This window comes from Anomaloglossus baeobatrachus, chromosome 12 (genome assembly GCF_048569485.1).
Source record: "Anomaloglossus baeobatrachus isolate aAnoBae1 chromosome 12, aAnoBae1.hap1, whole genome shotgun sequence".
Classification (NCBI taxonomy): domain Eukaryota; kingdom Metazoa; phylum Chordata; class Amphibia; order Anura; family Aromobatidae; genus Anomaloglossus; species Anomaloglossus baeobatrachus.
Window position 1 is genome coordinate 81,760,877 of NC_134364.1, and position 16,416 is coordinate 81,777,292.

Sequence of the window (16,416 nt, forward strand, 5' to 3'; positions counted from 1 at the left end):
ATAGGATGGGTTATCATTATGAGATTGAAGGTTCCTTAGTGTATTTTGAGCAATGTCTCATATTGAGGCAGTTCCACACTTAAGCTTGGCTAAGCATTGAACTGAGCTGATGTATGCCGTGGTTGCTGCTGAGTACTTCTGATCAGCTCCTATTCTGTCCTGCAGTACTGGGCAGTGGCAGCAACACACTGAACAGAGCTTCTCTATGCCGCGGTTGCTGCCCAGTACTGCTGATCAGCTCCTATTCTGTCCTGCAGTGCTGGGCAGTGGCAGCTACACACTGAACAGAGCTGCTCTGTGCTGCGATTATTGCCCAGTACTGCTGATCAGTTTCTATTCTGTTTTGCAGTACTATGCAGTGGCAGCTACACATTGAACTGAGATGCTCTGTGCCGCGGTTGCTGCCGAGTACTGCTGATCAGCTCCTATTCTGTCCTGCAGTACTGGGCAGTGGCAGCTACACATTGAACTGAGATGCTCTGTGCCGTGGTTTCTGCAGAGTACTGCTGATCAGCTCCTATTCTGTCCTGCAGTACTGGGCAGTGGCAGCTACACACTGAACAGAGCTCCTCTATGCCACGGTTGCTGCCCAGTACTGCTGATCAGCTCCTATTCTGTCCTGCAGTACTGGGCAGTGGCAGCAACACACTGAACAGAGCTGCTCTGTGCCACGGTTGCTGCTCAGTACTGCTGATTAGTTCCTATTCTGTCCTGCAGTACTGGGCAGTGGCAGCAACACACTGAACAGAGCTCCTCTATGCCACGGTTGCTGCCCAGTACTGCTGATCAGCTCCTATTCTGTCCTGCAGTACTGGGCAGTGGCAGCAACACACTGAACAGAGCTCCTCTATGCCACGGTTGCTGCCCAGTACTGCTGATCAGCTTTTATTCTGTCTTGCAGTACTGGGCAGTAGCAGCTACACATTGAACAGAGCTGCTCTGTGCCACGGTTGCTGCCCAGTACTGCTGATCAGTTCCTATTCTGTCCTGCAGTACTGGGCAGTGGCAGCAACACATTGAATGGAGCTGCTTTGTTCAGTGTTTACATCCAACTGAAAAGGGTAGCAGCTGATCAGGGGGGGGGTGCCGGCTGTTAAACCCTCACCAATCTGATATTGATGACCAATTTTGCTTATAGATCATCAATATCTTATCTGATAATCCCCATAACATAATTAAAGTGGTTGCTCCATCTTTGGTGTTTATGGTATATCGATGGGATATGCAGAAATGTCTGCTAGATGTGGATCTTGTTATTAGGTCCCGTCATGTGCTGTCATCAGAGTTGGCTGCACTTGTCTATGAGTGCACTTTGCTTGAGTTTGCTGGGACCAGCATCTTCTTGTCACGCTAGATACGGTGAAGTACCAAGCGAAAGGGAAGGGAAACCCTGTGTCTAGGGAAGGGGGAGATGGTGACCCCTGACCAAACCTACTGCTGGTCTCTGGGGTCCCTCACCACCCTACATAGGTTTCGCACCTATGTGCTGAGCCAGGTACCTGACGCTAGATATCCCTAGAGCTGGGTCCCAAATGGGAAACGGGAGGGATGAGCTCTTCGTCAACCCCACTAAACACTAGAGAAGACACAAGGAGGACACAAGGGGGGGAGCATGAACTACTTATCCACAGATGACTCAGGTAGAAGTTCAGCAAAATTTTAGCAATGGTACCACAGATGAGTACACAAACCTGCTTGCAACCAGAGCTTGAATGAATTGAATAATATCCTCCAGCACAAGTCCAGGGAAGAGGCGAGTATATAAGCACATGGAGAATACTGATAATCAGCAGGTGGATGGAAGGAGGGCTCTGCTGGACTCTAAGGGGTACTTTGCACACTACGATATCGCAGGTGCGATGTCGGTGGGGTCAAATCGAAAGTGATGCACATCTGGCGTCGCTGTCGACATCGGAATATGTGAATCGTTTTTACTACGTTTAACGAGCGCAAAAGTGTCGAAATCGTATGATTGGTGTAGCGTCGGTCATTTCCATAATTTCGGAAGGACCGATGTTACGATGTTGTTCCTCGTTCCTGCGGCAGCACACATCGGTGTGTGAGAAGCCGCAGGAGCGAGGAACATCTCCTTGTGTCCCGGCTGCAATGAGGAAGGAAGTAGGTGGGCGGGATGTTTATGTCCCGCTCATCTCCGCCCCCCTGCTTCTATTGGCCGCCTGCTGTGTGACGTCGCTGTGACGCCGCACGACCCGCCCCCTTAGGAAGGAGGCGGTTTGCCGGTCAGAGCGACGTCGCAGGGCAGGTGAGTGCATGTGAAGCTGCCGTAGCGAAAATTGTCGCTACGGCAGCTATCACAAGATATCGCAGCTGCGACAGGGGGGCGGGCACTATCGCGCTCTGTATCGCTACCATAGGCGTACGATGTCGTAGTGTGCAAAATACCCCTAAAGGGGTAGAGATGAAAACGACCTATACCAATGAATACTAACAGCAGGAACAATAGAAAGTGAGGGAGCATTTTGTGCAGCCAAGTGCTGTGACCTTCTATTGTTAGAAACTACATGACTGACTGTCACCCGTGACACTTCCCGACATGTTTGGCATATTCTGTCAACTGTCCCTGATGGGACAACCCCTACGACAGGTTTGACAGAGGTGGATTGGTCCTATCTATCATTAGCTACACACCAGTGTTCATACTGCCTCCTGTCTGGGACGTTTGCTACAATGGGTCAGTGTAGGTGTTATCAGCCTGGAGTCCGGGCTCAATGTAGGGAACACTCACCGATCAGAAGATCTACGTAGGCTTCTACCTTTGTATGTAAAACAGAATATTGAAAATAACACGGGATTGACACACAGGTATTTTAGAAAGTTTCTTAAGATTTTTTTTTAGCGTTGTGTAAAGAAAGTCTGGTTGTAAACTGCAGTGCATGGTACACCGGCCAGAAACACTTCATCAATTATGTCAGTAAAGCTAGAATTGCTCCTTTCTAACAGAACGTACTGATCATCCAAATATTCTGACTGGTCATTGAAAAATTCCCATTGGTGCTACAAATATTCCCCTAGAACTTTCTTTGAATGGTTGTGGCCAGGCCCGTCCATGTAGGATTGCCAGGTTTATCCTTTCCGCAGGACAGTGCATGGGGTGTCATAAGGGCCATGACATAATGGAAAGACACGGGAAACTCAGCATAAGTTGACTTTTCTTTATTTGCACAGAGTGTTTCCAGATCTTAAACAAAACATAGGGGATGTATCAAACCAGTGCAAAGGAAAAGTGGAAGAGTTGCCCAAATTAAAAAAAAAACAAACATTAAGGTTGCTGATTTATTTTTCTAAGAGCCTAATGAAACCTGGACAACGCCTTCATTCCTCCCTTGCACGTTCGTTCATTTCCCAGACAGGGTCTCTGGGTTGAGTATGGCCTGGCTTACTATTTAGTTTTCAGCTCCCCGATACCTCCATGTCAAAAAGTTCAACAGTCCTTGCATAGTATTGTAGTTGTGGAAAACATGTTAGATGTCACCTGCTCCAGAATTTTGATTGATAAGAAACTATCATTGTTGGAACATGTTTGAGCTGCAGAAAAAGCTGCAACTTTCTTTGGGTCAGGCTGGGAGGGACTGGACCTGCCCCACAACGGATGATACATTTTTTTATTCTAAAATCCACAATCAAAGCTGCTTCAGATACTCTTCAAATAATCTTTGAATACATTTTTTATGTTGGTGGGTTTCCAAGCTTTGGCCACTTCAAAATCCACTTAAAGAGGTTATCCACTACTTGGACAACCACTTCTGATTCCATGGTTCCCCCAGGTAAAATAATAGACTATACTCACCTCCCATACTGGCGCTGTTCCAGTGATCCTGCAGCTTGCGGTACCAGGCTCACATGGGGTTATGACATCACGTGAGCCCGCGTCCAATAAGCATTGGCTTTTTTTCCCCACTTTTGGACCAATTACACTCTGAGAGCAGCCGCAGCACTCCCTTCCTGTTGCGTAACTCGTTTGGTCCGAAAGCAGGGAGAGAAAAGTCAGTGCTGATTGGAGGTGGACTCGCATGATGTCACAACACCTTATGAGCCCTGGGAATGCTTGAACTGTGCCGGTACGGGAAGTGAGTAAAGGCTTTATTATTTTACCTTGGGGAAGGGATTGTCTTACTAGTGGGCAACGCTTTTAAAGAAAAAACTGTACAACCAAAACCCGTGTAAAAAAATAAATATAATTTGTCACATGTTTCATCAGTCTTGTTTTATCTGTAATGAGCAGGATGTATAGCTAAAATAGAGATTCTCACTCTGCTCTGCAAATAGGTAGGGCAATTTTGAGTGTATTGGTGATACATAGATGTTTTTCTTGATCAGCGCGTTTCAGGGTGGTACTGATGAATGGGTCACTACAATCCTGAAAATCATTGACCTATTACTTATAAGAGTTTCCTTGTATTATCAATAAAATCAAGATTGTCCTAGCCGGTGAACAGTGCCAGAATCCCTATTTCAGGTATATATCCTTATCTGGCAAATCATATACATCGGCAGCAGCTCCAGTGACGTATGTTCCGGTGTTGTATCCTGCACACATCCCAATTAGGTGAGCCATCTATTACCGGGAATCCATATGTAACTTCCATCCAAACACTGTTGTCCTATGAAGCGCTGTAAGATCCCTTATAGTATATGTAGATGAGAATATTATGCATGAAAGGAGATTATTTATTATGTTTTATAGAGAGGATTTTGTTCACAAAAAGAGTTAACTGTTCTGTTACAATTTCCATCTGTCTTGATGTGCGCGGTACATTGCAGCAGAGCTCGGTTTTCCTGTGGTCCGGTGATTGGAACAGGGCATCCCGAGCCAGTTAACACATGAAAAATCTGATTGAAGCTGACAGAGGGCATCTCCTCCTCAGGTGTTTTTTCTCTGCATGCTAAGTGATGGTAAGATGAGTGCTGGAGAAATAGAACTGGGGCTGAGTTATGCATGATCCAGAAGGAGCACGGGGAGAAATGGAGGATCCAGAATTCAGAGGGAGAACTTTGTACAGCCGGCATTGCTATAACCTGTTACTAAAGTAGTGTATTAGCGGAATAGAGCATAATCACTACTAGTAATATCTGTGAGCTCCTACTTCCAGGATGGTGAATACCTTTTTTCTTTTTTGTAACTTAAGTGCAGTCTTGAGAATGACGCAATTTTTTTTGTTTTTTTTTTTGCAGTGTTTTTACATTATTTAGTAAAATTTTTCTATCAGGGCTGTGGAGTCAGAATCATGGAGTCGGTATAAAATGGATTGTCTCCTCAATTATATAATAAATTGGGTGCAGTAGTTCAATGCAGTATGTGTTGAATATTTTTTCATAAGAATTTGGGAAAGTTATCGAATGTCCTATAAATTGTCTTTTTTATTCCTGATCAAAGAATCTCGGCTTTTAGTTGAGATGAATCTGTGCTGCACTTTATGTACATAAATAGTGAAGCTCCTCCTCTCCTCTTGATATTTATGGTCTTTTGGCTTGCTGTCCTGATGAAGAGGGCTGTGTCCCTCGAAACGCTTTGACCTGTGCCTACAATGGAATAAACAGACATACATTTAATACTATCGAGTACTGTGGTGTGAGCGCGGCGAAAAAACTTTTCTCCTATATACCTCCATGCATTAACCTCGGGGAGCTGCAGCTTACCACTTTATATTCGGCTAAAATAGGGGTTGTGACTTTCACAACCGCTATAGGTGAGTGATTCTGACATATATATTTAAGTGGTTTACCAGTTAAGACTCTTTTCTTCTGCAGTGTTGTTTCGGAATGCTTCAAACATAAGTATGATTAAACTGATGAATGGGAATAATGAAGGTAAACGGCAGCTAGAGGAAACCATCAGATTAAGTATGAACAAACAGACATTACTACAGGAGAACAGCAAAATGATCCTTTAGCATTACATGATCTTGTTGAAGCTGCTTCACATCTCTCTCCTATTATTGTGCACATGCTGCAGCCAACAATAAGAGATAGTCTGCCAGAAGAACTTGCTGGAACTCTGATTGGCAAAGTGAGGAAATTGGTTATTGCCGCCAGAACAAGTGAATTCCAGCGCTGAAGGAATTGGGCCAAATAGACGTATATCTTATACCATGGCTAAGGCCTAGGCCGAAACGCGTTATTTTTTGTCTTCTCCTCATGAATTGATGTCCTCATATCTATCCACCTGGTGATTTTATAGGAGTAAATAAATGTGAAATTTTACGTTATACGGTTCAAGTTGGTGTAGAGGGGCCAGATTTGAGGTCATCCATGAAGGAGGATCTGATGGAGGCGATACTATTTCTCAGAACAAATTCATAGACAGCACAAATGTTATTCAGTAAGTTTTTGTTGACATGGCCTCTACACCATCCCAAAACAGAATGGGTCAGTGTAGAGGACATCTTATTCCCTTGATTATTCTCCTATATAGAGAGAAAATGCGTCGGGAGACTGTTGGACAGTCAAGGGACACTTATTGTGTAGGTGTCAGTTGTTGAGTGTCCTTGTCAGGGCGGGAGTCTTTTTGGCATGCCAGAGTGTCTTTCTAAATTCTCCTAAAAAGGGGCTGAAAGCCCGTACTTACGAAGCGCTCATTGATATCCTAATCAGGCACGAATACTAAGATTCTTTATAAAGATAGGAGAGAGAAGGCGCAATAGGGTATTACCCGATTTACTGGGTAAGAGGTATAAGGAAATGGTGCACTCACCTGGTCGGGTTGTGCCAGTCACAACCCCTTTAATGGCATAGGCGAGTGCTAAGGTGGTCCAGCAGCAGCCCTGTTGTACAAGCAAGACATCAAATCCGGGACTGGAGAAAAACAGGTTTAACACCGCGCTTGAAGACCACGGACATCAGTGTTGAACACACAATTCTTTTATTTTACTTCATTCCTATGCGTTTCGGAGACCACAACTGCCTCCTTCTTCAGGGAAAAGAATTTTCCCTGAAGAAGGAGGCAGTTGTGGTCTCCGAAACGCGTAGGAATGAAGTAAAATAAAAGAATTGTGTGTTCAACACTGATGTCCGTGGTCTTCAAGCGCGGTGTTAAACCTGTTTTTCTCCAGTCCCGGATAAGATTCTTTATAGCAAGATACTATTTATTTTAATAGCACATGAATAATCAATGGTACATAGGCATTAGAACTACTTTATAGTCATAGAATCTTATACAACAACAGAAATATGCATCAACATTACCGTATGTTGTAGCACTTCCTTTCTCATCAGAGGGACTCGATTAGTGAGAAGGAAAACAACCCGGCCTCTGCATCACAGGAACAGTGCGTCCACTTTGAGCGTCCTGGAAATGTCCCTAATCTCACTAAGCGAATCCTGTATTTTTATACCAAAAATGTGTACGTTGTGTGCACCGAGTATTGCAATTGTGACCAACATGTTATTGCTGAGTCATGGTCATGTAACCTGACCACACGCGGCTGTGGGCACAAGTAGCTTCCTGCACATTTTGTTAGTTGACCACTGGCCGACCACAGTTTCCTAGAGATATTGCAATGAGCCGTGAATTTTACATGCCAGTTTCCTACACATGTTTCTGGCTAGCCACAAGTTTCCTGTAAGTTGAACTGTAAGCGTTCCTTCCTCATAATAGTGGTTTGTTCAAGACCTGTCTAACACGTACGCTTGTTCATAGTGAAATAGGGTCAGCTACAGAACGTCTCTCTGATACTGAATTTTGGATGGATTAGTAATACCTGTGATCACTAGCTTTTGATTAGAATCCCTATCTAATCACACTCATTCTTCAGTCATATCACATTGGTATCACAATCGGTCCTTGATCCCAGGGATTATTTTGCATCATCAGTATTCTACTAGAGGAAGATCACTCGGAAAACACCATACCATGACCAAGAGGTATCGCTTTTAATAGGGCACTATCATTGACTTTGCCACACTTCCTTGCCCCAAATCTCTTTTCCATGAATTAGCGATTTGTGTTTTTTCCATACCATCATCCATGTGGCTAATCCATTTGCTACTGACCAAGAATCGATATAAAGATGACATTCTTTTCCCTTTTCAAAAGATAAGGCTGAGAATATGGCATAGAGTTCTGCATATTGGCTACTTTTGCCTTCCCCTTCTACTGACAGAAATTTTTCCAATCTGGGATTATATGCAACACTTTTCCACAACCTTTTCCCACTCGCATAAGGAGCCGATCCATCTGTGAACCATGCATGTGTTTGTTGTTGCTTGGTTAAATCTTCATATGCATTCCCCCACTTCACCGGGGATCTTCCTTCAACAGTCGGGTATTACATTCCAGAACTGTTTTCTGGCCACCTAATTCTATCATCTTTTGTTCCATCTGGGAACATTTCTTCTGCATCTTTAGATTACACTCATGCATCGCGCGATATGCACTTGCCAAAATCCAGATGCGCCGTCCTAAAGACACTACATCACCTGCTTTCACAGGGACACTACTGAGTACATTCACAACATCAGTAGGTTCACAACCCTTGAGCTTATCCTGCCATTGTTCTGCCAATCTACAATTGACCAATTCATGTACTATAAAATTGTAGGGAGCCTCAGTCCAGCCGGGGATCTCCACAACAACCTCCTTAACATTATCCTTATGTTTTCTGAACATTTTGACACTATGCAAAAAGAATCTGGAAATTTGCCAAATATATGTTTTTAATTTCTAAATTACAAAAATTCGTTAATTACTTCTTATATAAGTAATCCTGCCGACTATGCCAATTTATGTCTTGCTAAATTCTCCTAAAAAGGGGCTGAAAGCCCGTACTTACGAAGCGCTCACTGATATCCTAATCAGGCACGAATACTAAGATTCTTTATAGTAAGATACTATTTATTTTAATAGCACATGAATAATCAATGGTACATAGGCATTAGAACTACTTTATAGTCATAGAATCTTATACAATAACAGAAATATGCATCAACATTACTGTATGTTGTAGCACTTCCTTTCTGACGCGGCTGTGGGCACCAGTAGCTTCCTGCACATTTTGTTAGTTGACCACTGGCCGACCACAGTTTCCTGGAGATATTGCAATGAGCCGTGAATTTTACATGCCAGTTTCCTACACGTTTCTGGCTAGCCACGAGTTTCCTGTAAGTTGAACTGTACGCGTTCCTTCCTCATAATAGTGGTTTGTTCAAGACCTGTCTAACACGTACGCTTGGTCATAGTGAAATAGGGTCAGCCAGAGGACATCTCTCTGATACTGAATTTTGGATGGATCAATAATACCTGTGATCACTATCTTTTGATTAGGATCCCTATCTAATCACACTCATTCTTTCAGTCATATCACATTGGTATCACACAGAGCCAGTGCAATATTGGGCCCCAATAGGGCATCAGGATCTCTCCATGACAGACCATCTGACTGTTTGAGTGGTTGGAGCTGGGTCGGTGAACCGATTCCATATACTCCTGGGTCAACAGGACTGTTATACTTGGATATATATATGGGTTGTTCTTTTTTAAAGTGAACAAATCACCAGGATTTCCATATATAAACTAAACTATAAACTAGTGCTATACTTGTGCTATCATGCTGATTCTATACATACTTTTAGTTGTCAGATTCGATGTGTAGTTTTTGAAATGCAGGCAAGTAAAGTTACAGAAAGGTTCAGCTTTTTGATTAGCAGCAGCTGCCGAATAGCTAATAGGTGAGTGGGGTTTTGCTATTTATTCCTGCCCCTGTCTGGTGCATGGCCTCTGTAGATGATAGACTGTATGGGCTCCTTCCAGGTATGAGTCATTTCTGTCACGTAATAGGGGTGTGTTAGAAATGTAGCCCATACAATGTAATATCTATCAAGACCAGACAGGGGCGGGAATAGATAGCAAAACCCCACCCACCTATTAGCTATTCATTAGCTGCTGCCAATCAAAAAGCAGCATTTCTGTAACTTTACTTGCCTATTGTTCAAAAACTATCCATCCAATTTGAGAACTAAAGATATGTATAGAATCAGTATGATAGTGCCAGTATAGCACTGGCTTTACTTTATATGGGAAAATCCTGGTGATTTGGTGCACTTTAAGTATGTGATATTTTAATCTTAACATTAAAGGTTAAGTTTTATCAGTTGGCTCACTTTTACTTTATTATTAACCCATTATTAATATTAGTAAGCTGGGCCTGGAATTTAGTATTTTCCCTTACTATTTGCTGAAAACGTTTTTTTTTCCCCACTTACTGCATAGTGCATTGCCTATTCAGAATTTATTAAAGTTTTTTGTGTTCTAAAGTTGTTTTCCAATAAATGTCTGATGTTACCATTTTACCTTGTTTTTCCAAAAATAAGGATGATGATAAGGTAAGAAAGAGGACCGCACTCGTTCGCTGTGCTGGAAACTTTATTCAAACAGGTGCAAGGTAAAAAGCTGGAGGCAACCTGTATGCCAGCTCCTGCTATTGTCCATAGCAGGAGCTGGCATACAGGTTGCCTCCAGCTTTTTACCTTGCACCTGTTTGAATAAAGTTTCCAGCACAGCGAAGGAGTGCGGTCCTCTTTCTTACCTTATCATCATCCTTTGATCTTGTTTTGTGACACGCACCCCGCTCTGGACTGAATCACTGGCAAGTAAATACCCCGGGTATATGCGGCACCGCAGGTGACAGGCAGTGCACGACCACTCTTCATTTGTGCATATTTTCCAAAAATAAGCCCTACCCTGAAAATAAACCCTTAAGGTCCCGTCACACTCAGCGATAAATCTTTGGCAGATCTGTGGTTGCAGTGAAATCATGAACACATTGTTCAATTTGTACACAGCCACAAACCTGGCACTGATTGTCCACAATTTCACTGCAACCACAGATCTGCCGCAGATTTATCTCTGTGTGTGACAGGGCCTTTAGGCTATGTGCGCACATTGCGTATTTGCATGCAGTTACGTTGCGATCTGCACCGCAGCGTAACTGCATGCGTCCTGCGTCCCCAGCATAATCTATGAAGATTATGCAGGAGACGTGCGCACGTGGCGTCTTAGAGCGCAGCGCTTCGGCCGCTGCCCGAAGCGCGCATTCTAAGAAGTGACATGTCACTTCTTTCCTGTGCTCTGCATGCAGCTCCTGGTCTGTCTATGGCAGGGGCTGCAGTCAGAGCGCATGGAATCTGCTTTTTTTTTTTTCATTACGGACTCTTTCTGCAGTGATTTGAAGCGCCCGTGTGCTGTTCAAATCGCTGCAGAAATTTCTGCAGGGCAGAACGCTATGTGCGCACATAGCCTAAAACGAATTTTCAGCGTAAGGCTTTAATATCAGCCCTACCCAAAAAATTTGCTCTAGTCGCAGTTCAATAATGAAGTGTCCATGCATCTAAAAAAGTTAAAGAATACTGCAGTCATTATATAAAGCAGAAATCCCCAAAAGAGAGAAGAAAGAAGACCCCCCAATCATACAATCGTACTCGCCAGACGCCAATCGCACACCCACACACATCAGATCACACAACTCACACACATTAGATCACTCACATCAGATCTCACACCCACACACATCAGATCTCACACCCACACACATCAGATCTCACACCCACACACATCAGATCGCACACGCACACACATCAGATCACACACGCACACACATCAGATCACACACGCACACACATCAGATCGCACACCCACACACATCAGATCTCACACCTACACACATCAGATCTCACACCCACACACATCAGATAGCACACGCACACACATCAGATCACACACGCACACACATCAGATCGCACACGCACACACATCAGATCGCACACGCACACACATCAGATCGCACACCCACACACATCAGATCTCACACCCACACACATCAGATCTCACACCCACACACATCAGATCTCACACCCACACACACATCAGATCTCACACCCACACACATCAGATCTCACACCCACACACATCAGATCTCACACCCACACACATCAGATCGCACACGCACACACATCAGATCACACACGCACACACATCAGATCGCACACACATCAGATCTCACACCCACACACATCAGATCTCACACCCACACACATCAGATCTCACACCCACACACACATCAGATCTCACACCCACACACACATCAGATCTCACACCCACACACACATCAGATCTCACACCCACACACATCAGATCTCACACCCACACACTTCAGATCTCACACCCACACACATCAGATCTCACACCCACACACATCAGATCTCACACCCACACACATCAGATCTCACACCCACACACATCAGATCTCACACCCACACACATCAGATCTCACACCCACACACATCAGATCTCACACCCACACACATCAGATCTCACACCCACACACATCAGATCTCACACCCACACACACATCAGATCTCACACCCACACACACATCAGTTCTCACACCCACACACACATCAGTTCGCACACCCACACACATCAGATCTCACACCCACACATCAGATCTCACACGCACACACATCAGATCGCACATGCACACACATCAGATCGCACATGCACACACATCAGATCGCACACGCACACACATCAGATCGCACACGCACACACATCAGATCGCACACGCACACACATCAGATCGCACACACATCAGATCGCACACACATCAGATCGCACACACATCAGATCGCACACATCAGATCGCACACCCACACACATCAGATCGCACACCCACACACATTAGATCACACACACACATCAGATCCCACAACCCACACCCATTAGATCACACACATCAGATTGCACACCCACACACATCAGATCGCACAACCCATGAATATTAGATCACACATCAGATTGCACACCCACGCACATCAGATCGCACAACCCATGAATATTAGATCACACACATCAGATCGCACACCCACACACATCAGATCGCACACCCACACACATCAGATCACACACCCACACACATCAGATCTCACACCCACACACATCAGATCTCACACCCACACACATCAGGTTACACACACACACACATCAGATCTCACACACACACACACACACACACACACATCAGATCGCACACCCACACACACATCAGATCTCACACCCACACACATCAGGTCACACACACACACATCAGATCTCACACACACACACACACATCAGATCGCACACCCACACACACATCAGATCTCACACCCACACACATCAGGTCACACACACACACACATCAGATCTCACACACACACACACATCAGATCGCACACCCACACACACATCAGATCTCACACCCACACACATCAGGTCACACACACATCAGATCTCACACACACACATCAGATCTCTCTCACACACACACACACACATCAGATCTCACACACACACACACACACACATCAGATCTCACACCCACACACATCAGATCTCACACCCACACACATCAGGTCGCACACCCACACACATCAGATCGCACACCCACACACATCAGATCGCACACCCACACACATCAGGTCACACCCACACACATCAGATCTCACACCCACACACATCAGATCTCACACCCACACACATCAGATCTCACACCCACACACATCAGTTCACACACACACACACATCAGATCTCACACACACACACACATCAGATCGCACACCCACACACATCAGATCTCACACCCACACACATCAGGTCACACCCACACACATCAGATCTCACACCCACACACATCAGATCTCACACCCACACACATCAGATCTCACACCCACACACATCAGGTCACACCCACACACATCAGATCGCACACCCACACACATCAGGTCACACCCACACACATCAGATCTCACACCCACACACATCAGATCTCACACCCACACACATCAGATCTCACACCCACACACATCAGTTCACACACACACACATCAGATCTCACACACACACACATCAGATCGCACACCCACACACATCAGATCTCACACCCACACACACATCAGTTCGCACACCCACACACATCAGTTCGCACACCCACACATCAGATCTCACACGCACACACATCAGATCGCACATGCACACACATCAGATCGCACATGCACACACATCAGATCACACAACTCACATACATTAGATCACTCACATCAGATCGCACATGCACACACATCAGATTGCACACACACACACATCAGATCCCACAACCCACACCCATTAGATCACACACATCAGATTGCACACCCACACACGTCAGATCGCACAACCCATGAATATTAGATCACACACATCAGATTGCACACCCACACACATCAGATCGCACACCCACACACATCAGATCGCACACCCACACACATCAGATCGTACACCCACACACATCAGATCGTACACCCACACACATCAGATCTCACACCCACACACATCAGGTCACACAAACACACACACACACACATCAGATCCCACAACCCACACACATTAGATCACACACATCAGATTGCACACCCACACACATCAGATTGCACAACCCATGAATATTAGATCACACACATCAGATTGCACACCCACACACATCAGATCTCACACCAACACACATCAGATCTCACACCCACACACATCAGATCGTACAACTCACACACATTAGATCACACACACACACACACATCAGATCCCACAACCCACACCCATTAGATCACACACATCAGATTGCACACCCACACACATCAGATCGCACAACCCATGAATATTAGATCACACACATCAGATTGCACGCACACACACTCCCCACATCCAGAGATACCGATTGCTTCTGGCCAGCAGGGGAACTTGGGATGCAGTGTAGTGGAGCGCAAGGACCTGTGGTGGAACACATCAATGCATTCCACAGCAGGTCCTCTGTGTTCCACCGCAGGTTCTCGTGCCCCACTGCACTGCATCCCATCTTCCCCTGTCGGCCATAAGCAATTAGTATCGCCAGATGTAGTGTGTGTGTGCGTGCGCACGATCTCGTGTGCGCGCGTGTGTGATCTGATTTATGTGAGTGTGTTAGCCAGAAGCATGGAACATACCTGCTGGGAGCGCGCACTGAAGATTGCAGAAGCACTTGGGAGCCATACAGGCATCAAGGGTTGGGAAAGTATGATTCTCCTGGGAACGGGGGTCTGCCTTTTTGGGACCGTAAACTTACCTCCAACTGTGTTTCCCCAAGAAAAAGCCCTACCCTGAAAATAAGCCTTAGTGCATTTTGAGAGGCAAAAAAATAATATGACAGTCTTATTTATGGAGAAACATGGTACTACATTAAATGTATTACTTAAACATGAGCCATGTATGATGGAGTAGAGTCAGGGAAATTGAGGCGTCGTAGTTGGAGGTTTGGCTTTCTAACTCCACAGCCCTGGTTTGTATAGTTACTGAAGTATATCAAGTTTATGTAAAGACTCATAATTTCCAGTGTTGACCCTTATTTTTCAAGACTCCTGCAATTCTTTGCCTACGTGTGGATACCGGGAAAGACCTGTCACTCCAGGGCAGCGAGCAGTGAGAATCCGCCAGGTACCTGCCTATTTGACTAGTATCCTCCGTCAGACATACCTGGCTGAGATCATACAGCCAGTGCCTGATACATGCCGCTCAAGGATCGGGGAGCATGCATCATCCGACGGGTTCCCTTTAAATATGTGATGGCCTAACCGCCCTATCCAATCATTGTAACAGCGCAAGACTAATCCTAAAATCACAATGTGTAAAGCAGGGGGCTTACCCTGATTATCTGCAGTATGGCGTGATCCTCCCAGCCCATAGACAGCACACAATTACAATATGTTGCATTTACACTGCTGAAAGATCATGGTGCGTAAATCCTCTCACTATTGGATCTTTCTGTTTTACGTCATAGTTATTTTACCTATTTTTAATAAAGATGTGGTTTTGTGGAACGTTAGTGGTAGTATTATTTTGGCGTTACCACGTCTGGTTTGCTCAGTACCATTAGGGAGGATGGAAGATGTTCAAATGTTCCTTGTACATCGGTGGTGCCTTGTGAATTTTGTGATAGTGAATACAGATTCACGTCAGAAAGGAGAGTGCTGGAGGCTGTAACCACTCTCCGGAGAGGACTGGAGCGTCTTCAGAGTCCCGTACAGTGCATAGTGTAAAGTAATAAGATTTTAGCTTCCTTCTTTAGTAGTAGATGACCACCGTAACCTTTTCTGACACCTCACTCATCTCTTATCTCTTTTGTTGTAGGACTTTCACTTAAACAGGGTAAATCTGGAGGAGTCAGCATCCGTAGAAAGCAGCCCTTCTGGTGCCCGGCCTAAGAAGAAAAACAAGAAGTCCTACGATTTAACAGTGGCCGACAAATTCTGGCAAAAACACAAAGGCAGGTAAATAATACGTCATCTTTATCACTATTTGTTGTTACTCTAAACCTGTAACTGTTCATTTAAATTATACTTAAAGTGGTTTTCCCACAAAC

General features: G+C 44.9%; 1 protein-coding gene across 1 annotated transcript in view; it reads left to right on the top strand.

Annotated features, from left to right (window-relative positions):
* SCFD1 (sec1 family domain containing 1) overlaps nucleotides 1-16,416 on the top strand; it is a 165,306-nt gene that overhangs the window by 66,385 nt on the left and 82,505 nt on the right. The window contains exon 11 of the mRNA XM_075330962.1: nucleotides 16,185-16,324. Coding sequence (XP_075187077.1) covers nucleotides 16,185-16,324 — 140 coding nt within the window. The remainder of the gene's footprint in view (nucleotides 1-16,184; nucleotides 16,325-16,416) is intronic.